General features: G+C 43.9%; 1 protein-coding gene across 10 annotated transcripts; it reads left to right on the forward strand.

Moving 5' to 3' along the window:
* The first annotated feature begins 3,109 nt into the window (after positions 1-3,109).
* Gm3005 (predicted gene 3005) lies at positions 3,110-25,647 on the forward strand. Of its 10 annotated transcripts, NM_001374134.1 has the most exons (7): positions 3,218-3,534; positions 4,912-5,025; positions 8,230-8,380; positions 18,902-19,064; positions 20,015-20,146; positions 20,823-21,005; positions 24,505-25,647. In NM_001374134.1, the coding sequence occupies exons 4-7, from the start codon at positions 18,937-18,939 to the stop codon at positions 24,512-24,514; spliced, it is 453 nt and encodes a 150-aa protein (NP_001361063.1). In that variant the 5' UTR covers positions 3,218-3,534; positions 4,912-5,025; positions 8,230-8,380; positions 18,902-18,936; the 3' UTR covers positions 24,515-25,647. The 10 variants fall into 10 exon arrangements, with proteins under 10 accessions (XP_030103977.1, XP_006518325.1, XP_006518326.1 ...); NM_001374135.1 differs by lacking the exon at positions 4,912-5,025; XM_030248117.1 differs by lacking the exons at positions 4,912-5,025; positions 8,230-8,380 and having other exon boundaries at positions 3,110-3,534; positions 24,515-24,590.
* The last annotated feature ends 934 nt before the right edge of the window (positions 25,648-26,581 follow it).

Consider the following 26,581-nt stretch of genomic DNA (forward strand, 5'->3'; position numbering starts at 1 on the left):
ACTTGATGGACAGAAACATAGTGGACTGAGAGTAGACATCTCATTGCTGGCCCGAGGTGCCAAAAGGTTGTTATGAAGGGTTGGTGTTAATCACTTTCCATGTAGAATTCTGTAGACATTGAAATTTTGATGTAGGCATAGGAGGAAATAAAAATACAAGACTCAGAGGCCTTTGGTGAAAGAAATTGAAAAGCACATTCTCAGACACACACACAGACACACACAGACACACACAAACACACAGATATACACACACACACAGAGACACACACACACACACAGAGACACACACACACACAAACACCAGTGTCTAGAGTTCTGTGAAGCAATGCCCCTCCCTGCCTTTTTTGTCTCCCACAGGAGACGCTATATCACTTCCCTCCTCTGTAAAAAGCACATTCTCAGACACACACATACACACACACACAGAGACACACAGACACACACACAGAGACACACACACACACACAGACACACACACATGCAGACACACACACAGACACACACAGACACACACACAGACACACACACAGACACACAGACACACACACACACACAGACACACACAGACACACACACAGACACAGACACAGACACAGACACACACACAGACACACACACACACACACCCACACCACTGTCTGTAAAGTTCTGTGAAGCAATGCTCCTCCTTGCTTTTTTTTGTCTCCCACCCCAAACTCCGTATCACTTCCCTCCTCTGTATGAGGGCAAAGCCTCAGGAGGTGGATGGTAATGTGGAACAGAGGACACACCCCACAATCTCCTAAAGTGTACTGTTCCCTGAGAAGGAAATAAGGTGAGGGGGAGGGGCGGTGGCAGCAAGGCTTTCCTAGAGCGCTTTAGTCTGATTAATACACACAATGAATGAAAACAGTCATGCTAAAAGTAGTGCTCTTAGGATGGTCTGGTAGTAGTGAGATCAAACCGTATTTTTAGGACATCCTTAAAACACAATGATTTGGAAGAGTTGAAAAACAGAACTAGTTATACTGTGCATTCAGGAGCAAAGAGAACACTTTTATTATACAGGACAGAATTTAATGTTATAAGACAATGGAGATGGTATTCTGTTTCTTGCTTTATGTTTTGAATTGTTTTATGTGAGTGTGTGCCTGCCTGTCTATCTGTGCACCATGTTCATGCAGGTACCTGAGGCCAGAAGAGGGTATTGGATCTTTTGGAACTGGTGTTACAGGTAGCTGTGAGCTGCCCAAGGTGGGTACTGGGCACTGAACGTGGGTCCTCAGGAAGAACACTGAGTGTTCTTAGTCACTGAGCCATCTCTCCAGCCCCTCCACCTACAAGACACCAGTTCCATTTATACAGAATCTGCTATCATAACCAGACCCCTTCCTTAGGTGCTCATGCAAGTTAGGACTTCAACGGGAACTGGGGAGATACCAACATTTAGAACATAGAAACAGCTGTATATTCAGTCACATTAATGAAGCAATCTGGATTATAACCCTGGCTCTGGGAGTTACACAGGTCCCTGGGCAAGCTGCATTCTTCTTTTCCAGTTTTAATGTCTTTTCTTTCTTTCCTTCTTTCCTTCTTTCTTTCTTTCTTTCTTTCTTTCTTTCTTTTTATAAAAAATAACGTATGTGTGTGTTTGAGACAGAGACAGGGACAGAGAGAGAGAGAGAGAGAGAGAGAGAGAGAGAGAGAGAGAGAGAGAGAGAGAGAGGAAACACAACTTTTTGGAGTTGGGTTGCTCATTCTGCCAGATGGGTTTGGGAGTCTGAAAGCAGGGAGTTTGGTTTGGAGCACCCACACTGGGTGCCTCCTAACTCCAGCTCTAGGGGTACTGCATGCTTCTGGCCTCCATGAGAATTCACACTGCTGTGCACAAACCCACACACAGACACAGACACCCAAGTGAAAAAGAAAAGTCAAAAAGTGTAACAACATGCTTGAAAAACAGCAGTTCGCTTCTGGTCTGGGATAGCTCAGTTGGCCTAGAGGAATGAAGGGCTGGGTTTGAGTGAGCCCCAGTGTTCATCTGTGATCCCAGTGCTGAGGTAAAGGCAGCATGGTCAGAATGATGGAGATCTGTGAGTTATCATCTGGCTGCTAACTAAAAGCAAGGGAGGAACTTGTAGACTGCTCACTCACCCCACTTAACCCTCATTCAAAGTAAATGAAGGACAGGCTACTTAGGCAGCAGGTAAGAGGCCACTGAACAAAGTATAGTCACAAACAAAGAGGACCCAACATTCCAAGGCCCCTTTAAAGGAGAGATTCAGGAATGCAAATCTAGTCAGTCAAGTCACAGAAAGTGAGGGTTGGAAACCATCCAGTGGCTTAGCTCTCTCCACAATCCTTAGTGACCTTTATAGGTGTAGCTCCAGTGGAATATTAGCCTTGGAAGTTAGTATGAGGTGGGAGCATGCTGGATCAAGTACGTGTTTTGAATTTTCGGATTCAAAACGTGTGAATGCATCTGTCTACCAGACTAAGGGCCAGGAGATGCAGGAGTCTGAAGTCCATGAGAGAGGAAATGACCCATGCAAATGCAGTCACTCCTCTGTTTGCAACTAGATGGAAACTGTCTCCACTGCCAGTAAAGATGATTTCAGGAAAGATGATTGAAAAACTTGCTAGTTGCAATTTTCATTTTCTTTTTCCAGAGAGCAGCAGGAGAGACAGTTGACATTTGAGCTGTCTCTGAACTGCCCCTGTCCCTAATTTGAGTTGAGAGCTCACAGGGAACCACAGACCTGCTCCTTAGCTGGTTTTCTTTTCACAAAATCTTTCAGCCATAGAAAATGAATAAAAGCAGGACTCCCCAGCCCGCCCAGCCAGACATCCCAGCTGCCAGAATAGGTGCTTGGGAGCTGCTCAGGGGTGCAAAGCACAGCCTTGCTCTGTTGAAGCCAGGTACTGTCCTGGGCAATTGGCTCCAGGCTCAGCTCAGGAGGCGACCGCCTGGAGCTACAGGCACCCGAGGCAAGGAATGCCTGAAGGAAAGGGGCCAGGCCCTGCTCACCCCTCGTGAGCTACTTGCCCCTGACATCCCCGATGCTCCTGTTGAGCCTGGGTCCTCGGTGAAGCTTCCTCTTTTAGCTGCACCACCGCCAGGTGCCTGTGACCGCCCAGTGGCTGCTTTCCTTTCCGCGCCATATATGGCCTGGCAGGGGGGGTCACATGCATCCCGGGCCGCCGGCCCAGAGGGGTCGCTGGGGAAGGGGCAGATGGCGGGAGAAAAGGGGAGGGGGTCGGAGGCAGAGACAGGAGAGGGGTGGGGTGGCGGATTCTGGGGCCATGGGAGGCAGCAAAGGCTTGAGGAGCCGATCACTCGCCACCGCGCCATGGAGCTGCACTCATGCGGCTGCGGAGGTGGTGGTGGAGGAAGGGACCCGCGCGGGGGGCGGGGGGGGGGGGCGAACGCGTCGGAAGCCAGAGAGCGCTGTGTCCCTGGGCTCCGTCGGTCAGCGGGCGCAGGCCGGCAGGATGGAGCCGCAGCACGTGCGCCCCATGCTTGGATCCCAGAGCCCAGCCTGGGAGGAACCGGTGAGTACTGAGCCCGCGCCCGCGCCCACCCCTCCCGCTTGTCCTTGCTCCCCGCCTCCCCCTCCCGGCCAGGTTCCGTTCCCGAAGCGGTCCGGGATGAGGTCCACAGCTGCTTCCCAGCTGGGACAGCGCTTCCTCCCGCGCCCTGGCTCCTCCTTGCTCCCCGCCCGAAGCGCCTTTGTCTGGTCGGCCTCTGGATCCGGAGAGGACCATTTCCGCGCTTCATCCTTTTCTCAGCTTTGCACTTTATTTCCTAGAGTGGCATGGAGGCCAGGGAAGTGGAGGGGGCTGGGTTGCGCGGTCAGCGGGTGCGGCCAGGAGGAGATGGGGGTTCACCTCTTGACCACGCGCTGGCAGTCACCTGGGCACACAGGTTCCCGAGGACCTCCGCCTGGGAAGGCCCAAGGCTGCCAGAAGCCCAGAGCCACGCCTCCGACTCGGGTGGCCTAGGCTGCCCTGAACTGTTCCTAGGGTCAAGGACCTGGCCAGGGATCCAGCCCCAGATAACTTCGCTTTCGCCTGGATCTCACAGCACACGCCACGCGCAGATGGAGTCACTTTTGGGGCTCAGAGTGTTGCGTGTGAGAAGATGAGAGTCGGGGTCTTTGGATTTATTCCCTAAAATCCATTAACTTATTTCTTGCACCTCAAACTGAACCTTCTGTTATCCATCCATCCATTCAGGGATTCCTCGCAGGAATCCCCGCCCTGCGTAGACCCTTGTAATCTTGAGTGGGCAATGAATTTTGGCTCTGCATACCCTATCTATGTATTTCTTACTCCTTTTTGATTGACGTTGTGAACCGTCTCAAAAGCCTGGTCCAAAATTTCTGGCTTCATCCCTGCATAGGTGCTGTTCTGATGAGGTTTTCTCAGGGACTTCCTGAGTCTGCTCAGGTGCGCCCTCTGCCTGTTGAGAGCTTGTAGGTCAGGGGCCAGGCTTGCTTCTTTTCTTACCCTTAGACTTCCAGCCCTTTTGCCAGGGTACAATTTACTGCCTCCTGCTTCCTGACCTTTCACGAGTGTCCTTCGACTTTGATCCATCTGCCACTGCGCTTGTTTTTGTGAGTTTGCACGTTAGGTAGCCCATCTGCTCGTGTTCTATTGCGATCATTATTAGGGAGTAAGGTGTTCTTGGTTAAACATACAATTCAGTCTTGACATTTTAGATCATTGGGAATGAAATCCAGCGACCTGTTTTGAACTTTACTATATAAAATCTTATCAGCTTCCACCACGTACAGCGGGAAGCTCCAAGTTATGTGTAGTGCTTTTTGGGTGCTGAATGCTAGGACTTCACCGCAGTTAGAAAATTAGAGAACCTCCGGCTTTCTTCTCCAAAGTGCTAAGAAACAGAGTGCTTTCTTATTCTCCTAGAAAATCTTCAGTACTCGTCTCGCAACATGAACGTTTAAAGCTAAAACCTTCACAGAGATGTGAGATGGAGCAGGAGCAGTGGCTAAATGTTGAACTCTTCAAAACTTGGCGTATGTAAGTGGCTAAGGCATTTTATTAGTTCAGCAAATATTCTTATCCAACACCTGTCGTGTTCTGAGATTGTTGGGCAAGCTGTTAACTCTCAGACAAGCGTTGTCCCCAAGAACCTTACTTTATAGCTGAAGGTTGACATCTATCCAAGTATGTGTCATAAAAAGTTCTCACGAGGGATTTTATTCAGAACTTTGTGTAATGACTACAATATTTAAGGATTTTTCAAATGCTTTATATAACTACATAAGAAAGTTGTGTTACCTGAACGACTAAAAGAGGAGTGTATTCAAGAGAAAGCAAGAATGTAGTAGAGGAAACAGCTTTAAATGTTAAATTTTCTGGCATGGGGTGCAATGGGGTTGACGATTTAATCTAAATATGTTTTGAAGGAACACTGGGTCCATCCGAATCTGTGTTGTTTATGTTTGGGACAGAGCATCACACTGTAGGACAGGCTGCTGTGGGATTTACCCGGTAGGCCAGGCAGGCCTGAAACTGCATGCCCTGCTCTTGCTTCAGCAGAGTACAAGGCATCATCAAATTCCCCAAAATCAGAGTCTTTAACTTTGATTCAGGGATCTCAAGAATCTGAATGAAGTGAGTTCTGGTTTCCTTCAGAATGAATCGATATGACCGTCATGCGGCATGCTATACTTAGAACATTAATTGCTAGTCTATATATAATTTTAAGAAGCCACACTGTCTGTCTGTCTGTCTAACACACACACACAGACACACACAGACACACTGACACACACAGAGAGAGGGGGGGGAGCGAGAGCGAGAGAGTAAGAGAGAGAGACAGAGAGAGAGAGAGAGAGAGAGATATCAGATCTAAGCAGTAGAATCACAGCTTTTTGAAGCCCCAACTCTGTGTGCTCAGAGACTCTCATTTTCAAGCTTTGTGTGTGTCCCCTCCCCCCATTGCTTCCTAGTAGGTGGCACAGAACAAGCAGCTGGTACATGCTCTGGCAACCACAACTAGAGACCCAGCTCCATGCCTTTCCCACCAAGATATATTTATCCTCTGAGCCAAAATAAATCCATACTCTCTTAAAACAAAATGAAAGAACAACAAAGAAAGCAAACCTGTTTTCACTGGGATTCCAGTTCTGTTGGTTTTTCAAAAAACTTTCTTAAAATTTAAATATAGGGAATTTAATATTTTACCATACAAACTTGACTAAATGGGATTACTGTGTTATCATGGCATGTGGCAACATGTATGCAAGAATTTGCTCTCTCTCTCTCTCTCTCTCTCTCTCTCTCTCTCTCTCTCTCTTCCCCTCTCTCCCATCTATGATGTATTTTTCAGTGAACACAGTTTGAGTTTCAAGAAGATTGGATCTTGTAACAAAGGGTATATTTTAATGTTTGAAGCTATATGTGATCACATTGACTAACAGCACACATGTGGTCCAGGCTTATAAGAGAATGACAGTAAAAGAGCCATTAGCTAGAATCCAAGTACCTTCTGCTCTGCTTTCTATTAGAGGTAGGGACCAAAGAAAATGTTGGGACACAAGTTGAAGTAGGGGAGAGAAAGGAGGTGATGGGAATGCCTGGCCTGGTTATGCCTGCCTTTAATTTCAGCAGTTGGGAGTACTCAGAGACAAGTAGATATCTGTGAGTTCAAGGCCCTGCAGGCTCTTCCTGGGTGTGCTTCCAAATATCAGTACTTGAGGCAGGTGTTCCTTCTGCATCCATATTCATCCTAATCTGAATTTTCAGGAGTATTTTATTTCACATTTACATGAATAGGGGAATTTTGAGAAAGAAATGAAACATTCCTGGGGAAATTTTTGAAAATAAACCATCAGTTCCCCATGGGGGAATTAGTAATGAGTTTCCAACCAATCTAATGGAGGTCTTTGGAAGGAGGAGGTACTGAAAGGATTCCCTTCAGTGTTAGGAGTGGCTCCTGGAAAGTGCAGCATGAATTGTGAGGAGAGCTAGTTAGCATGGTTACAGTGTCAGCTCCCCATGACATCAGCAGTTCCTTCCCTAGACATTCTTTTGTATCCTGGAGAGGCCTGGCATGGTTTGAGATGTCACCTGTGTTGTGGCAACACCAACTGCACTTGGACCACTTTATGCACTGCCTTTCCTAATCATCCATAGATATGTTGGCTAGAGGAAGGATGCTACTTAGGAGAAAGAATGGACACAAGTGAGAGGAAGAAAGATGACCCTTGACCCTCAGACCAAAGCATCAAGAAATAAATGGTCCTTGAAAATGCGCCACCATAAGTATTGGTCAGAAGATGGGAAAATTCCTGAAGGAGACCACAGTCTGTTTCTGGGTCTTCAGGAATTGGGACTCAGTAGTTAGTCTCTCTGGGAAGCTTCTGGCCTTCCCTGCTTGTCATGGATCCTGAATTTGTCAATGATTACAGGACATTAGTTTGTCCCAGATCAATGAAGTTTTAAGGCCAAAGCTGTTGTCCTGGGAGTTTCAGGCTTCTGCTCTTACAGGGGAAATGGGTTTGAACGGGACAAAAGTGAAAGCAGCAGCAGGCAGAGGACTGTGAGTGAGATGTCAGCACCTCAGGGCTGGGCATCACTGTCCTTTACCCCAGGGACTCCATTAGGTGAACTGTCTGTCCAGCTCTCCTAAGAAGGAAAGAAATTGGCTTCCCAGGGAAGACCTTTCATTTCTCAGATGTCACAGAAGAACGTCTCTGAACAGTGTTCCCTAAAAGTTGCCCACATAGGTAGCAGGTGTGGGTATCAGTTTGTTCTCTAGTCTAGCCACTGGACTGTCAAAATAGTGAGCCAGAGTAGAGACTGGTGCTTTCTTGCCAACTCTGGGCACACTGGGCTCTCACGCAGCTGACTTGGTGAGTCTGGGAACTCGTTGTGCTCTTGCACTGTTTTTCCATCCATAGTCTTGTTTCTAGAGTGACCTGACAGGAGATATGGGCATCTCCACACCATCTTGGTGCTTGTGGGCTATGATAATTTTCTGATGGTTTCTATACCACAAGCTTATGGACAGTACTGCCTAATTAAATCATACGCAGCTATGAATAAGCCTGAGGATCCTGTCCTTGGTCACATGATGCATGTGCAAAGTGAAGCGAAAGAGGAATGACTGGGTCACATGGATTCCTGTTTTGTAAGATGTCTGTATAGGACTCAGTGTTCTGTCAATGCTCTGTTCCTTGACAGTATGCATATTCACTTGTGTTCATCTACCCATAGGGGCTGCTGGTGTACCACCATCATCCCCAACACTCCTGTTCAGAAGATGGGTGAGGAAAGTGGAAAGTCTAATCAGTCAGCCGATGACCAGTGGGAAAAATGAGCTACAAGATCACCTGATCTTCATCAGTGAGAAAGCTTTGCACAAGAGGTATTTTTCATTCTGTCAAACATCATGGTCAATTTCTTGGGTCTATGGTATGGCCTACAATTTATTCTTATTAAATTTTATGGTACTGGGAGACTGTAACTCCAGGGTGTCACTGTGCCCAACCTTTTCTCGCTAAACATTCTCACAGGCTGAACTTGAAGTCAGAGCAGGAGTGAGCTGCGGACATAGGGTATTCTATTTTTTTTATATGAAAATGAAAGCCTACCACTCAGGGATTGAAGAGGATGTGATGTCTCAGCATGTATTGATAGAGGCACTGACATGTGACCGTTTGAGTGAGATATTAGTTGCTGTGAGGTTTTGATTGATTGTTTGCTTGCTTGAGTTCGTTGTTTGTTTGTTTGCAAAGCTTTGTAATTGTCTGGCAGGTGTTGCTTGCTGAAGCTTGCTATATCACCAGGAAAGCTTGGTCCGATTTGGTCCATCCTGATACATGATGGAAGGTCTTGGGCTCATTAATACTCTTCTCAGATTTTGGGCCTTATAAACAGAATGTCCTCTGCATTTCCTCTGGATTCTATTTCAATTGTACTTTCTCATTCTCCCTGCAAACACACCCTGATTCTGTGTGCATGCATGTGTGTGTGTGTGTGACTCTCTCTATATTCTGGTCATAAGGGTATGTGGTAGGACCTGAGGAATTGCCTGCCTTACAGTCTGCTGACAATGCCAATGCTTAGGACTGGAAACCATACTTCAAGCAACAATGCACTTGCATTATGTGTTCAACTTGATGAAATATTTGAGTTCTGTGGTGAATTCACCATGACCTCCTCATTCTGGGTAATTCTCCCTGAAATGTGGATTATATAGTTTGGCCAAATTCATAGGACTAGGCCAAAGATCAAGAGTCCTTGTTCTGAAAGAAAAAAAAAAGGAGAAATGTCCTCATAGTTTCTGTATACCCACACCTGTGCCATAAACTACTGAGAGTTTAGAGACCTCGTCTGTCCCTCCAGGCCTATGCGGGAGCTCAAACAACCAGAACTCTAACCACCTGGACACCCAGCCTCTGGAGACCTTTGGACAAGATAGCAAGATTAATAAGCTTAGATGATCCTAGTACATAGGAGGTAGAAGGTAACATACTGTGAGCTTGGATAGTTCAGAATCCATCCTGGATTCAGGTGACACTTGAAGCCTGTGTTCTTGGGACTCTTTGCTCTTGGGGCCAGGCCCAACCACAGATCAAATCCTTACTATGAAAAATTGAAAGTGGAGACTAAGCAGGTAATGTTGGACCTGCAGAGCTTACAGAATGTGTACACTGAGGCCTCAGAGACATTTGAATTCCTGGCAAAGAGAAAGGCTGCTATAGGTAACTGTCTGTCTTGCTTGGGAGTACATGAGCTGTAGAATTGCCATCTCTGCTTTTGATCCTGCACAGGAGACTCTCGAGCTCTGGTTCTTGCTTTCTGCCACTTCACACAGGAGCCTTTAGATTTTTCTGTTGTAAACCTGTGGGTTGAAACACTTTTTGGGGTAAAAAAAAAAGGTCAAAGGACCCTTTCACAGAGGTTGTGTATCAGACAATCCTTTATCTCAGACACTTCTATTATGGCTTATAACAGTACAAAAATTATAGTACCCAAGTAGCAATGAAAATAATCTTAAGTTGGGAGGTCACTGCATTAAAGCATCCACAGCATTTGGTAAATTGAGAAACCCTGGTCTTGACAGAAGAACTATTTGTATCATGTGAGGTCTTCTTGACCCCCGGGGCTGAGTCAGGATCTGTAGAGAGCTAGTTACCAGCAGACCCATATATAGCAAGTGTTCCCCTTGTTTCTCCTTTCCAATTCATAGTGCCTTTGCCCATTCCTTCGTGATGTTTCTCCATTAGGATGGACAGGTAGGGACAACTGTAGTCCACTTCTTCTTTTTAGGAAACATGGATCCCTCTTAGTGTTGGGACTTTTGGAAGTAGCATGAGTGTTTCTGGAATTTGCTGTTCTCTAGTTTTTGCTTTCTGAGTGCAGCTCACCTAGATGTCCTGAGTTCTTATCTAGGTCTTCCTGAGAACCAGGATCTGATGGGGTTGATGGTGTTTCTTATAAGTTAATAGGAAAAGGATAGCAGGGGCTTTGTATGCATTGGGTGTTTGCAGAAACCTGCAGAGCCACCTTCTGATGGAACTGAATCAGCTGAAGAAGAAGGTAGACATGCTGAGGAGGCACAGGAATAAGAAAGTGCTGGAAGATGAGGCACTGGTGCTGCAGTACTTGTGGGACTTAAAGGGGCTCCATAAGGACCAATAGGAAGAGGCCAGTGACTTCCAGAGTCAGGAACAACAGGTAGAGACAGGCAGCTTTGTCAGGCTAATGGTTAGCTCCATCTGCCCTTGTAACTTCTAGACGAGCTCATCCACCTACCTGTGCTTTCATCCATCATCTTACTCATCCACACAGCAATCTAAGTACATACCTCATGACAGCCAATTGTTCAGGTCTATGTCCAAGCACAAATATTTCTGGGGAATGAGCTTCTTGTGAGAAAGTGGATTATCAGCAAGCAAATCCTCCTCTGCTTAATACTTCAGCCCAAAGATGAGTACAGTTCAATAATACACCACACGCCTACAGGGTTCAGTGCACAGAGCTTTAAGTGAGTGAAGTCAGGGCTTGTGGCTTATTTGCTTGGCATCAGTCATATAATTCACATGTGAGAAGCAGCTTGCAAGGGTGGGGGGAATCCCTTTGCAAATGCCAAATGAGCAGTTCTTGATGTCATCTTTTTTGGGGTGACATGTGGCATTTCTCATCTTTGCTGTCTACATTTCAAGACAATCTTTTTAATCTGCCCAGGACAGACTCACACTGACTGAACTCTGACTAGCAGAGTGTTAGCCATGTTTTTTGTCAATGAGGCTGGAGTATTCTCCTTTTCTGTAGATTGCATTCTCCTGTTGACTGGATGACTATGGATGTGGGTAGGGATTCTGACAAGCTAGGGACATGGTGTCAGAGATTTAAGATTGCAAGAGGAAATTTTATGCAACCACTTCAGCATAGTCTGGCCAAGCAAAGCATGCTCACCATAGCAATTGTATCTTCCACCTTTTGTTTAGCATAGTGTAAGATACCGCTCAAATTGCTGGTATGCTATAACTAAACGAATGTGTTCTTGCAGCACGAGGTGCTTTTTTTTTGGTATTTTGCTCTCATTTACATACTCTGTGTGTGGTGGATAGGCTGCGGATATGTGTGTTTTTGTGTGTGTGTATATTTTCTTTTTTGTATAGTATAGGCATGTGGTATTTTTTTTCATGCACTTTTTCATGCATTTTCTTCATTTTCTAGAAGATCTCATTGGGTTTCATTTTCAGCCTCTGTCTTGAAATACTGTTTGCTCTTTCCCCCAGAAGCTGGCTGCTTTGCTTGCCTGGCTGATCATCAACCACTGGTATCCTTTGTAAACACTTGCATTTTTATTCCAGTGTGTGCATGCTTTTTTATACCCCTCCACTAAGAACACATACTCTAATTATCAGGAACAGGATAGTCTGGAGCAAAGGCTATAGTACTGCTGAGCAGAAGGACCTGGTCATGCAGAAGAAGAACAAGCAATAAAAAAAAAATCTGGTCTTGCTTGGTTGTCTCTCAGATGAAGTAGGAACAAAGCCTGGGAGGATCCTGTGGAGTGACTTTTGTGGGCTTCTTTCTGCTCATGGACAACCTGATGGTCACAGCCAGAAAGAGAACACATCAGAGTTTACATGGATCTAGTCTTCAGGACCTTCTGTCCAGGAAACATTATGTTTGATACTCAGTGAGTGTCTTCCTCCATTCCAAACTCTCTGATATGTTATGAGCTTGCTGTTTTTGAACACACAGAGATCCTCCTGTTTATAACTTTTAAGTGATGGGATTTAAAGGAGTGCATAACCATGGTTGGAAGAAACTACACTTTTATTGAGAAATACTGCCTGTAGACCTGAGATTGCCACCCTTGAACCCAGGTCTCTGCAGTTTCTGCCTATTTCTAGTGAATAGTGTTCTCTGGATAGAGAAGATTTAGGAGGTAGCTGGATGAACCCAGGCAGAGCCTCTGCTGCAGGGATGCCTAGAGCACTTCAGAGGAGTGTTCTGTAACAGAGTCCCATAAGAGCCAGCATACAGCATCCAGAGCTAGTCCTAAGTCTAACACATCATAATGAAAGTCATTTTTAAACAAACAGGATCACTTTCCCTCCCAGGTCCTTCCCTCCCTCCCTAACATGGTAGGGGGCAGTTGGTGTGGGGAGAGGGAAACCTGATCTGGTATTGGTAGAGGGAAAATGACTGAAGTCCTGATGTCTGGCAGAAAGAATGTAAACAGGCAGCCTCAGGAAACTGGACCCCCAGAATGCACCAGAGGCAGTGTCTTTTGCTTTGCAATTTTGTGAGGTCCCATTTGTCGATTCTCGATCTTACAGCACAAGCCATTGCTGTTCTATTCAGGAACTTTTTCCTTGTGCCCATATCTTTGAGGCTTTTCCCCACTTTCTCCTCTATAAGTTTCAGTGTCTCTTTGTGGAGTACTTTGATCCACTTAGACTTAAGTCTTGTTTAAGGAGATAAGAATGGATCAATTTGCATTCTTCTACATAACTGCCAGTTGTGGCAGCACCATTTGGTGAAAATGCTGTCTTTTTCCCACTGGATGGTTTTAGCTCCCTTGTCAAAGATCAAGTGACCATAGGTGTATGGATTCATTACTGGGTCTTCAATTCTTTTCCATTGATCTACCTGTCTGTCGCTGTACTAGTACCATGCAGTTTTTAGCACAAGTGCTCTGTACTACAGCTTGAGTTCAGGCATGGTGATTCCCCCAGAGGTTCTTTTATTGTTGGGAATAGTTTTTGCTATCTTAGGTTTTTTTTTATTATTCCAGATGAATTTGCAAATTGCATTTTCTAACTCAGTGAAGAATTGAGTTGGAAGTTTGAATCTGTAGATTGCTTTCATCAGGATAGCCATTTTGACTATATCAATCCTGCCAACCCACGAGCATGGGGGATCTTTCCATCTTCTGTGTTCTTCAATTTCTTTCTTCACAGACTTGAAGTTCTTATCATACAGATCTTTTACTTCCTTAGTTAGAGTCACGCCAAGGTATTTTATATTGTTTGTGACTCTTGTGAATGGTGTTGTTTCCCTAATTTCTTTCTCAGCCCGTTTATCCTGTGTGTAGAGAAAGGGCATTCATTTGTTTGAGTTAATTTTATATCCAGCTACTGCACTGAAGCTGTTTATCAGGATTAGGAGTTCTCTGGTGGAATTATTAGGGTCACTTATACATACTATCATATCATCTGCAAATAGTGATAGTTTGACTTCTTCCTTTCCAATTTGTATCCCCTCGATCTTCCTTTGTTGTCGAATTGCTCTGTCTAGGACTTCAAGTACTATATTGAATAGGTAGGGAGAAAGTGGGCATCCTTGTCTAGTTCCTGATTTTAGTGAGATTGCTTCCAGCTTCTCTCCATTTAGTTTGATGGTGGTTTTCTGTAGATTGCTTTTGTCATGTTTAGGTATGGGCCTTGAATTCCTGATCTTTCCAAGACATTTATCATGAATGGGTATTGGATTTTGTCAAATGCTTTCTCAGCATCTAATGAGATAATCATGCGTTTTTTTCTTTGATTTGGTTTATATTGTGAATTACGCTGATGGATTTGCGTATATTAAACCATCCCTGCATCCCTGGGATCCAGCCTACTTGGTCATGATGGATGATTGTCTTGATGTGTTCTTGGATTCGGTTTGTGAGGATTTTATTAAGTATTTTTGCATCCATGGTCATAAGAGAAATTGGTCTAAAGTTCTCTTTCTTTCTTGGATCTTTGTGTGGTTTAGGTATCAGAGTAATTGTGGCTTCATAGAAAGAATTGGGTAGAGTGCCTTCTGTTTCTATTTTGTGGAATAGTTTAAGGAGAGTTGGAATCAGGTCTTCTTCGAAGGTCTGCTAGAACTTTGCACTAAACCCGTCAGGTCCTGGACTTTTTGGGGCTGGGAGACTATTGATGACTGCTTCTATTTCTTTAGGGAAATGAGAGTGTTTACATCGTTAATCTGATTCTGATTTAACTTTGGTATCTGGTATCTGTCTAGGAAGTTGTTTATTTCATACAGGTTTTCAGTTTTCCTGAGTATAGCCTTTTGTAGTAGGATCTGATGATGTTTTGGATTTCCTCAGGTTCTGTTGTTATGTTATAAAGAACTCAAGTAGATAACCTTCATAAGAGCTAAGAACACAATCTAAAAATGAGGTAGAGAACTAAACACAACATTCACAACAACTCATCTTGAATGGCTGAGAAGCACTGAAGAAGTGTGCAACGTCCTTTTTTTTTCAGGTAAATGAATATCAAAATGACCCTGAGGTGGTGTCCAGCGTTATACTTTCCAGTGAAGAATGCTAAGATCAAAAAAACTCATGTGAAAGCATATGTTGGTGAGAATTTGAAGAAAGAGGAACATTCTTCCATTTCTGGTGGGACTGCAAAGTGCTATGGCAACTCTGGAAATCAAAATGGAGTTCCTCAGAAATTTTCAGATAGATCTACCTGAGAGCCAAGGACCAACCTTACTGGTGCATGGCCTGCTACTTTCAGTTTTCACTTGATGGCTTGTTACTCAGATTTTCTTATTGGGCTATGACTTTGCTCTTGTCTTTCTGATTCTCAAGCAGTTCTCTGTTCTTACACATTGTTTTGAGGTACCTCTAGCCACTGGGATTTATTTATACCTTCAAATCCCTCTAAATTGGGGGACTTCTAATACTTGGAGAAGCTGAGTGACAAAAGCAAAGTATGTTGAGCCCTTTGGTGTCTAGTGCACACGAATCTATGGGAGTTTAGATATAATAATCCTCTAGAACATTCTTTAGGAAAGCAGCAGTATGCTCTCAGGTCCCTGTGTGACCTCAGTTACCTTTGCCAGCTTTGTGGGCTTCTCTACTGCTGGTCTGAGAACAATTGGAAACTCCTGGAATAGATGTCTCATATCTCATTTCCTTTGTCTTTGTTAGTATACTGATGGGATTCGGTTTGATGGAAATATAATCTCAAGAATAATTAATAAAACCAGTGCTTCTTACGGACCATCAGGATGAAGTACCAAGTTCAAGGACAGTTCTGCAAGAACTGCTCAAAGACAGCCAAGTGGAACAAGAAGAAAGCCAAGCAGAAGTCATTCATTCCCAGCACCCTCAGCACCTTTCTCCAGGACAGGGTCACTCAGCTTTGGTAGAAGAAGGGATGACCTGAGATAGCTGCCACATATTCCCTCAGAAAAGAAGCAGCCAGCAATATTGGGGAAAGAATATAGGTGTCAGGGGGCAGAAAGCAGAGTGTAAAGTGAATAAATAAAAAGATATCAATAAAAAATATTTAATTATTTAAAAAAATTGGACAGAATGTATTGTTCTAGTAACTCTAGTGTGTATACACAGGCAATAACTTTAACACCCAGAGAGAATAGATGTTGTAAAGTAGGGTGCCTTTGGTATTGACATAAACTAGGAACATAGCAAAGATAAATAAAAAAGAAAGATGTTTGTCCCATAGATCCATTATTCTCCTCAAGTCGAAGTGTTTGTGCTCACTTTTACCAGAACTCTGGAAACCTCTGTTAATCCAGGTCTCAGGGCTCATCCAAAGTACAGTCCTGAACTGGCTGTGGCCAAGGGTTCCTGTGTTGTTGGCTGACCTCTGCCTCAGGCTTCAGAGGCACTGGAGGGGCAGTTTTGGCCTTCAGGTGGCAGCCATTCCAGGTCCCCTACCATACCAGATAGCGAGTCTTCCACAGATGCCTGACATCTCAAAAATAGAAGCTTGGGTATTTCAAAGATTGGAATGGCACTCTACAGTCATGATGAGTTGATTACGTGAGACCATACAAGTTAACTAATGTCTGTATGACTGTTTTCTTTATTTGAAAGTGAGTAATGAGATCATCTCAGGAGTGGTTGCTAAGAATAAAATCACTGATTAACATAAATGATAGGACTGTACAGAGCATGGGCTTAATATTCTGGGTCCAGTGCAAATAGCTGGGAGAGTTCAAAACAAAACCAATAAAAGCAACAGGAATACAAACAACAACAATTGTTTAAAACCCTTTTGAGTGCTGAGATTACTGGCATGTACCAACTGTGGCTAACTTTTTTTGTTTTTATAATTAACAACCAAACATACAAACAAACAAACATCCCTATTCCAATTCCAGCAGTTTGCATCAGAGAGAGCTGTGTGACACTGCATGCTGCTTCCTTTCCTCAGATAGCTCAGGTCGTCAGTCCTATACCAGGTCAGCTGGACCTAAGACAGTGTAGTTGAACTACTTGCTGTCACGACATGATTCTACAACAATCCTTTTCTTGGTAAAATTGAGCCTCTATAGAGTAAGCCCCATGTTGTTGGAACCAGGACCCTTTAGGCCAGCAAACACACAAGCCACCCTTAGTGAAAGAGAAAAGGAAAAATCACATTGGAAAAAAATATGCGCCCTAATTGTAAGAAAAAGCCCTCATCTTTGAAGCCATCACCTATCTCCCCCTGATTTTTGAGCTCTGCATATTGATATTGTGTGGCTCAAGAAGGTAGTGAAATTCAGATGTTTTCTGAAAGAAGATATACATGATTTTTCACTCTTAAATCTGTGAGGTTAGGTGGCACAGGTTCAGCAAAGCCAGCATAAGAACACAAAAGCCAGAGATGATAATGCCAAAGGGACAGCATCCTGACCTTATAGACACATTAAAATTGAGGTTTCATCTCAATTCAGGTCATTGCACTCCCAGCCCTACCTTCTGAGTATTATATTTGCTGTGAGTACAGTATGACGTTACAACCTGCAACACCCTCATTTCTCAACTTAGCAATTCTGGAAGACAGATATTGGAGAAGTAATTGCTATGAGGCTACAATGCAGTAATGTACAGTCCAGGATGACCACTACTCTCTGTTGCCCACTTAAATTGTCTGGTTGTATTTGAGAATGGGAGCATGTGCAGGATAATGTTTTGAAGAAGGGACAGCAAGTTTGTAAAAGATAGGGTTGTAAACCAGAGATTTTGTGAAACTCATGTATATATATATGAAAAAATGCCCTCTGTCAAGGAATACACCGTTAGAAAATATTGTCCATGTTTTGTACAATTAAACCTATAGGAGAAAGATATTTGCCTCTGTGAGACAGGAAAACCCTGGGAAATTGGAGTGTATGTCACATGAATTGACACAGCTGGTATATTTGCTGTTGTGAAACATCTACTACATCCACAGTCCCTAGAGTTTTGGGTGCCAACAAAATCTCTTAAGCATGTCAGAGTCCTAACCAACGTTCCCCCTCAAAAGCACATGACATCTAATGAAGCAGTAGAATTCTCCAGCTTTGGAAGGAGAGGTTGCCAAAGGGGATCCCACGGGTCCATGAGAGGCTCCAGGAGAGGCACCCCAGAAAAGGACCAAGCTGGGCAGAACTAGTTAACAGGTAGGTCATGGCAGTTGCTAGTGACATCATCAGTAATGCCTTCCTTGGAGAATCTCTTGTATCTAGGATAGAACTAGAATCTTCTGTGTTGTCACCTGTGTTGTGGTGACAGCAACTGCCTGTGGTTCATCCCTTCTGTTTGCTCTGGGATTACCAGCAGGAATGTTTTCCTGGCTGCTCAGGCTATTTCAGAAAGAGAATGGCGATGAAGGAGAGAGCAGACCAACAGAGAAGGAAGAGGGAATCCTTCCTCATGAAAAAGGAAGAAGGAAATGGTTATGGAGAAGGCACAGTGAGTCCTGGGCAGAGTTGGGGAACTTCCTGTTAGAGGTAGGCTTGAGCTGGGCCTTCCAGGATTAGGTCTTACAAGATGAAGCCTTGGACTTTGTCAATGTCAGACAAAGAGTCAAGAATTTCTGATGATGAGTTTGACAGAGCCAGGAATTGACAAACCTGCAGCTACTTTTCTGGGATCTATTTAATTTCATTTTGAGTAGCAAAAAATGTCAGGAGTGGGCACTATGAGAATAACAGTGTGTCCTTTCATGGAAGGGAGTTGAAGCACTTCATCTTCCAGATTACTGTAGGTAACTTGAGTCTCTGATGAAAAGAACAGAGAAGGATGCTCCCCTGGTCATGTCATGTGGTGAGGACTCAGACACTTTGGATTTGAAGACACACGATTAATTAGTGCTTGATAGTGCTAAGCACTATGAACTTCAGGATTTCCCTGCGTCCCATCTGATATGACCTGACAATGTTCCCCATATCTTTATGTCTGAGGCAGCTTATACATTTCAAGGCAACCGGGCCTGTAACAGGGAGTGTGGCATATGTCTGACAATGGTGGTTAGGAAGAGGAACATAGCTTAGCAAACCAGCTGGAAGATAGCTTTTCTGCTCTTTTAGGAATTCACTGTCTTTATCTTTTCTCTCCCTCCATCTTCTTCTTGGGACTCAGAATGGTCTCCCCTGCCCCTGGGCCATCAAGTATGCAAATTCTTTTGTGTTTACCTATCTGCAGGGTCTGCTAGAAATACTTCAACCCAAAATTCCAAAATGACTAAGAAGAGATCCAAAAGAAATGAACTAGAAGAACTGAAATTGGATATGAGGAAGATCAGCAATGACATGGAGGAAATGTGTGGAATCCTGAACCTTTACATGTATGAGGATTTGAACTACAGGTAGGAATTATGCCCAGTACCCTGTTGACTGTATTGTGCCATCTGTTAACCCAATTTCCTTCCATGAATGGAGTGCGTCATCTCCCATCATTCAATTAAGTAGCCCTGACAGGTGTTTAATTGTTGGATAAACAAGGTGCTGTGTGTTTATTATCATCTTCTTTTGTACTTGACCTTGGGGTTTTTGCATTCTGATTGTTGCTGTGAACAGCTAGACTGTCCTGCTCACACTTACTGTCTCTCAGTGTGTGAATGCAATGCCTGCAGGCTTCAAGGCTTTACTCTGATATTGTTCATTATATTCTGAGAGATGGCACCTGTCTGGATTTATTTGGCATTCTAATTGTGTTTGTGTGTGTGAACATAGTTGCGTGTGTTTTGTTCAGGACTGGGGCTCTGGGACCTTTGATGGGGTCTGAGGATTTGTGTGATGCACAGTTTGCAGGTCCTGTTAGTGTTGAGTCCATAGAGGTCCAAAGTGATCACCAGGGAAGTTTGCTCCTGGTGTTTCCTTGTTGTCACACAGGAATCTCCTGGAGGAGATGTGATAAAGCCTTTCTCCTGTAAATACTAGTTGTGTCCTCTGGGAATTCACATAACAACAGGAACCAAGGAATGAGAATCCCTGCCTTAAAAATAAGAGGAAAGTCATTACAGATATCTACTGGACCCTTGCCTGTGGCACAGTGTAGTGTAAAATTGTCATAGAAGTACTCTATTCCTACATGCTTGCCTGGGAAGCCCTTGAAGGTCAGCTAGCTCCATTTGGTCTCCTGGCTCTGCTGTCCTCTGCCCAGGATAGTAAGTTTAATTAGCACCTAGGGGACCCAGTTTGAATGAGCCAGGATGTGGCATGCAGTTGGCTTGGGTAGTACATGATATAGCCTGTTTGCACATGATTATTGATTCCTTAATTCAGCATATTATTTGCTTCTTGGGCCATGCCACAGGATGAACACTGAATTCAACATCATTAAATCACAACATGAGAAGACAATGTTGGATATGAATAAAATGATCCAGTCCATAATTGGTTCCATGCAGTACTCCAAGGAACTGATAGAAGATAACTATTCCTACAGGTGAGTCAGTGACACAAATGAGACCCCCAGAACTAGGCAGGGAATGCTTCTGTCCTTTTAGGACTTTGAACAAAAGCAAGGGTTCTGGTTCTATGCTATCTGTTTTTTATTTAGGAACCCTGCCCTGAGGCAAGGGTCTTGGATTTGTACCTCTTGGACACAGGTGTCCTAAGTGTGAAGAGTGTCCAAGACCCTCCAATCTTTATTCTTCCAAATTCAAGATCCTCTACATAGAAAACTTTTCCACCACGCTGGGAATATCCAGGAACCCTGAACCTCTGGGTTTCTGACCACAGATTAAAAGATCTAGGATTCCCAACAAAAATGTAAAGATTGCACACCTGTTTGGTCGTCTCACCTCTCTCAGAGGGGCTAAGCCCTCTCCCTGCTGAAGGTTTTATGGTACCACAGACCTATAATCAACCATGAGGAACATTTCCTCTTCTGTCATGTATATGGTGTACTCTTGGTGTCAGGGTTTTTAGAAGTTTGTTGAGTCCTATGGAATATGGCTGGTATCTTGATATGACCTGCCTCTGTTTGGTGCTCCTATGTAACTGTGGACTCTTCTGGGGGCTGTCTGGGAATCAGGGCCCTTGCAGGGATCATAGGACTTGTAGGAGTGGCAAGCCAATGGAATCTGGCTGGGAATCACCAATTTTTCTTTGTGGATCAGCATTAAGGAGGACCACCTCCTCCGTGAGTGCACTCAACTCCACGAAAACGTAAGGATATTACTGAATGAGAACAGAAGGCTGCTGGTGGAGCAGGCTGGCCACAAGTGTCCTGTGGGGAAGAAAAGAGGTTCTCTGAGGAGGCCAGCAAGAACATCTGTGTCCCAAGTGCCAAGGAACACCAGGTAGGATGATGTGTATCAGAGGCAGATTGCCCTCATGTCTAAACATAAACATAGACAATCAAATGTAATAGTCCACCAACTTCTCCAGGCACTCACCTATGTCTCCTCCAAGTGTTTGTTTATGTGATCATCTACAGGGCTCTCTGTGGAGGTAGCCTGGTTCAAGAAACTGCATATTTGGAATGCAAATGTTCCTGCTCTGCTATAATCACTAAGGGAGATAGGTTGATTAGACATCACAACACTATATGCCTTAAGTTTGAAGGGTGCTGTGTTGGAGCCCTTCTTGAGAATAGCAAGAGCTTTGAGGGAAGAAGTAAAGGCCTGTAGCTCATTTGCTTTACAGGGAACTTGTGAGATTCTAGGTAGGAAATAGTTTGCAGGGATGACAGCCTAGTTTAATTGACAAATAAGTGGATTTCATTACTGTCTTTTGGCGGCTTTTCTATTTCCCCCTTTTCTGCTCTATCTCAAAATGGTCTCTTCAGGCTTCATATATCTTGGTTCACACTGAGAGAGCCTGAGTAGCAGCTTGTCAGTTCAATTTTCTTTGAGTGCTGTTGGAGTGGTCATTCCTGGGCCTTAGAGTCTGGAGTTGGCTGGATGACCAGAGATGATAGAAAGGCTTCACACAGGCTCAGGTTTGGTGTGTGATTTCTGAGGCTTCATGAAAAAATTTCTTAATATATGCCCCCAAATTGGACCATTGTTAGATGTTTCCCTCCCCCCCTCCCCCCAGACAGGGTTTCTCTGTTCAAACTGGCTGTCCTGGAACTCACTCTGTATACCCGGCTGGCCTCAAACTCAGAAATCTGCCTGCCTCTGCCTCCCAAGTGCTGGGATTAAAGGAGTGTGCCACTATGACCCCGCTTCTCTCGTGCTTTTTCTTCCTCTAAAATAATCGCAGAGTCCTTGGGTCTCCCTTGAAACATTACCTCTGCATAGTCTGAATTATCTTGGTCCTGAACCATAACAGATACCTCATTGTTTTCTGCTCAGTTATGATTTTATGTGAATAAGTCTGCGTGTGCTTGTGTGTGTGTCTGTGACTGTGTGTCTGTGTGTTTCTTTTTGTGTATGCATGGTTTTTCCGACCTGTGTCTCAATCAGCCTCAGTGGGGGCTGAGAGAAATGAGGACCTTCAGACAGTTCTGGTAGTATAAAACTGGTTATGTCTGTTAGAAGCCATGTTCAGAAAGTGGAAAAGAAGTCCACTTTGACCCAGTGCTTCCAGAACAAGGAGGAGTTATCCACAGAGTCTAGGGTGCTCAGGGTTATAGTGGTCCTCAGAGCATCCCTGAAGGAGAAGCTATCCTGATGTCCATCTGCTGAAGGATGAAAAGGCCCTGTGTGGTGCAGCCCTTCCATGAACTCAGTGTGAGATAATCCATGCAAGCTTTTGTCCTTCAACTAGTCAGCCTTATCCTACTCAAAATAGCCCTGACACAGTCACATTCTGGGGAGAAAACGTTTCTTTTGGATCCTGGTTGTAGACAGTTCCTATTACTTTGGGCTCATGCCTTTGGACACCAAGTCAGTTAGGTGATGGAAAAGGGAGATCCTATTGGAAGAAATTGTTTACTTTAGGACAAGTCTGAAACAGGGAACAAGAACAAGAGCCTGGTCCACCACCAACATGTGAGCCTAGGCTGGGAAACAAACCTATTCTACACAGCCTTAGGAACTTGCTGAGCCAGATTGGATAATAGGACAAGAACCCTGATTCCCAGACCGTTTTATGAGTGGAAAGCATATCACTGATTGCGCTGCCTATATGCTATGCCCACTAAGTACCTTTCCCATTCAAGATTTGTTTTTTTATTCCTGCAAAGTATCCTGGGAGATTTTTATATTTGTATTAACCACGAAACTAAAAAGGTCACTGCAAAACAATATGCTTGTATTGCATAAACACAAATATTATGTGTGTTTGAGAGTATGCCCTGCAATAGTCATAGATGTACAGGGGTGTTGTTCTGTTTCTTCATGACCATCACTTTTAAGGTTCATTGCCCAGCCTTGGGAATATTTTTATTTAGCACACTCTTGCAGATTCTAGGAACCATGAATTACCCATGGGTATTGTGTTGTATGGTGTCTCTGGTTATTTGCAGATAGAAGATTGACAAGAGGAACCCTGTGAGGTTCCTGACTGGAGAAATAATCATAGCCTTCACTTCAGTTCAGGGCATGCTCCCACCCCATAAGGAATCCACATGGTTTCTAGGTAGCACACATCTCTCTTGAACTCACATTCAAACATTGCTACAATGTTATTACTCAATATAATGTACCCGCACAACTGGGGAAATGTGGTGTTTTTTAGAACTCCAGTATAATGTGTAGTTGACAGTTCAGTTTCTAGCAGTTTTTTTTTTCCATTTTTTATTAGGTATTTAGCTCATTTACATTTCCAATGCTATACCAAAAGTCCCCCATATCCACCCACCCCCACTCCCCTGCCCACCTACTCCCCCTTTTTGGCCCTGGTGTTCCCCTGTACTGGGGTATATAAAGTTTGCAAGTCCAATGGGCCTCTCTTTCCAGTGATGGCCAACTAGGCCATCTTTTGATATATATGCAGCTAGAGTCAAGAGCTCCGGGGTACTGGTTAGTTCATAATGTTGTTCCACCTATAGGGCTGCAGATCCCTTTAGCTCCTTGGCTACTTTCTCTAGCTCCTCCATTGGGAGCCCTATGATCCATCCATTAGCTGACTGTGAGCATCCACTTCTGTGTTTGCTAGGCCCTGGCATAGTCTCACAAGAGACAGCTACATCTGGGTCCTTTCAATAAAATCTTGCTAGTGTATGCAATGGTGTCAGCGTTTGGATGCTGATTATGGGGTGGATCCCTGGATATGGCAGTCTCTACATGGTCCATCCTTTCATCTCAGCTCCAAACTTTGTCTCTGTAACTCCTTCCATGGGTGTTTTGTTCCTAAATCTAAGGAGGGGCATAGTGTTCACACTTCAGTCTTCATTCTTCTTCAGTTTCATGTGTTTAGGACACATGCTCCACTGTGTTCATAGCAGCCTTATTTATAATAGCCAGAAGCTGGAAAGAACCTAGATGCCCCTCAACAGAGGAATGGATACAGAAAATGTGGTACATCTACACAATGGAGTACTACTCAGCTATTAAAAAGATTAAATTTATGAAATTCCTAGCCAAATGGATGGACCTGGAGGACATCATCCTGAGTGAGGTAACACATTCACAAAGAAACTCACACAATATGTACTCACTGATAAGTGGATATTAGCCCCAAACCTAGGATATCCAAGATATAAAATATAATTTGCTAAACACATGAAATTCTAGCAGTTTTTAATAGGTGAGAAAGAATTCCAAGCTCAGGTGCTCTATGGCACTTGGGATGCACGTTATGATCTTAGCTGATAGGACATGTTGGTTTGTCCAGCTGAATAGAGCTGTTCTGGGAGAGACAGCTCAATTTACAAATGCTTAACTGGCCTTTGTTTCTTTCTTCCCTAAGTGTGATATAGTCCAGCAGAAAGCAGAACATGGCACAGACCACGACATGATCTCCCTCAAAGAGAAGTGCTGGAGGAAGAGCACTGAATGTGCACAGGAAATACACCACTGTTGCCTCTCATCCCTAATAACCATGGCTGTAATGGGCTGTATGCTCCTCTTTTATTTTGTTTCTTTGGTATGAACAGGCCTTAATTTCATCTAGCCTCTGGCCCAGGAAGAGTGCACATTTAAAGGGACTCAGAGAAATGCTGAGACACATCACGAGCTGCTGGGCATCCAGGAAGAATCTGAGTGCAAATTTATCTTTTCCTGATGGGTCATCATCAATAATTACATGGAGATCAGTCAACAAAATTGTAAAACCTTGGATCCAAGTCTACAACATGTGTTCTGCTTTGACTTGGGAGGCCATATCCTTCAGACCCACACTCCAAAAGGAGAATGTTGCTTAAATTTCTCCTGCAAAGTTTGTTACCTCCAGGAACTACTTTTCTACTAAGTTGCCAAGGACACCCACAGGCTGTAAGCCTGTGCTACAAAATGAGCAGACTAAGAATTTTGCTTTGCACAATTTTTGTGGTTTGATTTTGGTTTGAGTTTTGATTAGTTTAGTTATTTGTTTTTTCTTGTTTTCATTCAAAGTTTTGTTATTTATTGGTTATTTATTGTTCTTTTAATTCATTTGATATTTTGATAAGGTTATACACAGTACATATTGACTGTCAGCTTTCAGTTACAATTGAGTACATTGCATTTATTCTTATGACTAACACAGTGATCTCCAACTCTTCACTCTAAGAGCCTTGTTATTTCAGGTGTGATCATGAAAGCCCACAGATATCAGACCCAGATGGATCTCTGCACTCTTCATGGGACTTGGGCTCCATAGTTTCTTCTGAGCCGGACTTAACTACAAAGTCCTTCATACATTCAGTATGGAGAGTTTGTCCAACTGTCTGGATAGGAACTTAATGATGGAAAACTTACCCATGCTGCATCGTTGCTGTCAAATATTTAGCTACTGTGAAAATCCTGTGGATGATGGTGTTGAACGCATTAATGGCAAATACATCAGTATTTCTGTAATAGCTCTCATTAAATCAAAGCATAGTCTAAGGGAATAAAAAGCTGTCAGAAAACACAGCAGTGTATGCTTCTGCGTTCCTTCAAATATACAATCACTGGTAATTGCAAGTGGTTTCTGTGGGGGTCCTTCAATGTTCATTTTATTACTTTATGATTCACCTGTGTCTGCCAAAATCATCATTCAAAAACAATGAAGATTGTAATTAGGTATCATCCTATAAAATCCTAACAAATGTCTTTTTTATTTGATATTTTCTTTACTTACATTTCAAATGCTAAACCCTTTCCTAGTTTCCCCTCTGAAGATCCCCTGTTTACTACACCAACCCCTGCTCCCCAACCCACCCACTCCCTTCATCCTGGCCTTCGCATGCTCCTCTACTGGGGCATAGAACATTCATAGGACCAAGGACTCTCCTCCCAGTGATGACCAACCAGGCCATCCTCCTCTACACATTTACCTAGAGCAATGAGTTCCATCATGTGTTTTCTTTGTTTGGTGGTTTAGTCCAAGTGATCTCTGGAGGTACTGGTTAGTTCATATTGTTGTTCCTCTTATGGGGCTCTAAACCCTTCAGCTCCATAGGTCCTCTCTCTAGCTCCTTCACTGGGGACCCTGTGCTCTGACCATTTGATGGCTGTGAGCATGTACTTCTGTATTTGTCAGGCACTGGCAGAACCTCTCAGTTGGCAGCTATATCAGGCTCTTGTCAGCAATCTCTTGTTGGCATCCGTAGTAGTGTCTGGTTTTTCTGGTTGTTTATGAGATGGATCCCCAGGTGAAGCAGTCTCTGGATGGTCATTCCTTCAGTCTCTGCTTCACATTATGTTGCTGTCACTCCTTTCATGGGTATTTTGTTCCTCATTCTAATAAGGATCAAAGTATCCTCACTTTGGTCTTCCTTTTTCTTGAGTTTTGTATGCTTTGCTATTTGTATCTTGGGTATTCCAAGGTTCTGGGCTAATATCCCCTTATCAGCAAGTACATG

The sequence above is a fragment of the Mus musculus genome, chromosome 14 (genome assembly GCF_000001635.26).
Source record: "Mus musculus strain C57BL/6J chromosome 14, GRCm38.p6 C57BL/6J".
In the NCBI taxonomy this organism is placed as follows: domain Eukaryota; kingdom Metazoa; phylum Chordata; class Mammalia; order Rodentia; family Muridae; genus Mus; species Mus musculus.

Coding starts and splice junctions, on each gene's coding strand:
- Gm3005 (XM_030248117.1), top strand. CDS start 3,147: ATGGCCTGGCAGGGGGGGTCACATGCATCCCGGGCCGCCGGCCCAGAG. Junction 3,535..18,901: donor GCCCAGCCTGGGAGGAACCG/GTGAGTACTGAG, acceptor ACCTATCTGCAG/GGTCTGCTAGAAATACTTCA. Junction 21,006..24,514: donor CAAGTGCCAAGGAACACCAG/GTAGGATGATGT, acceptor AGTGTGATATAG/TCCAGCAGAAAGCAGAACAT.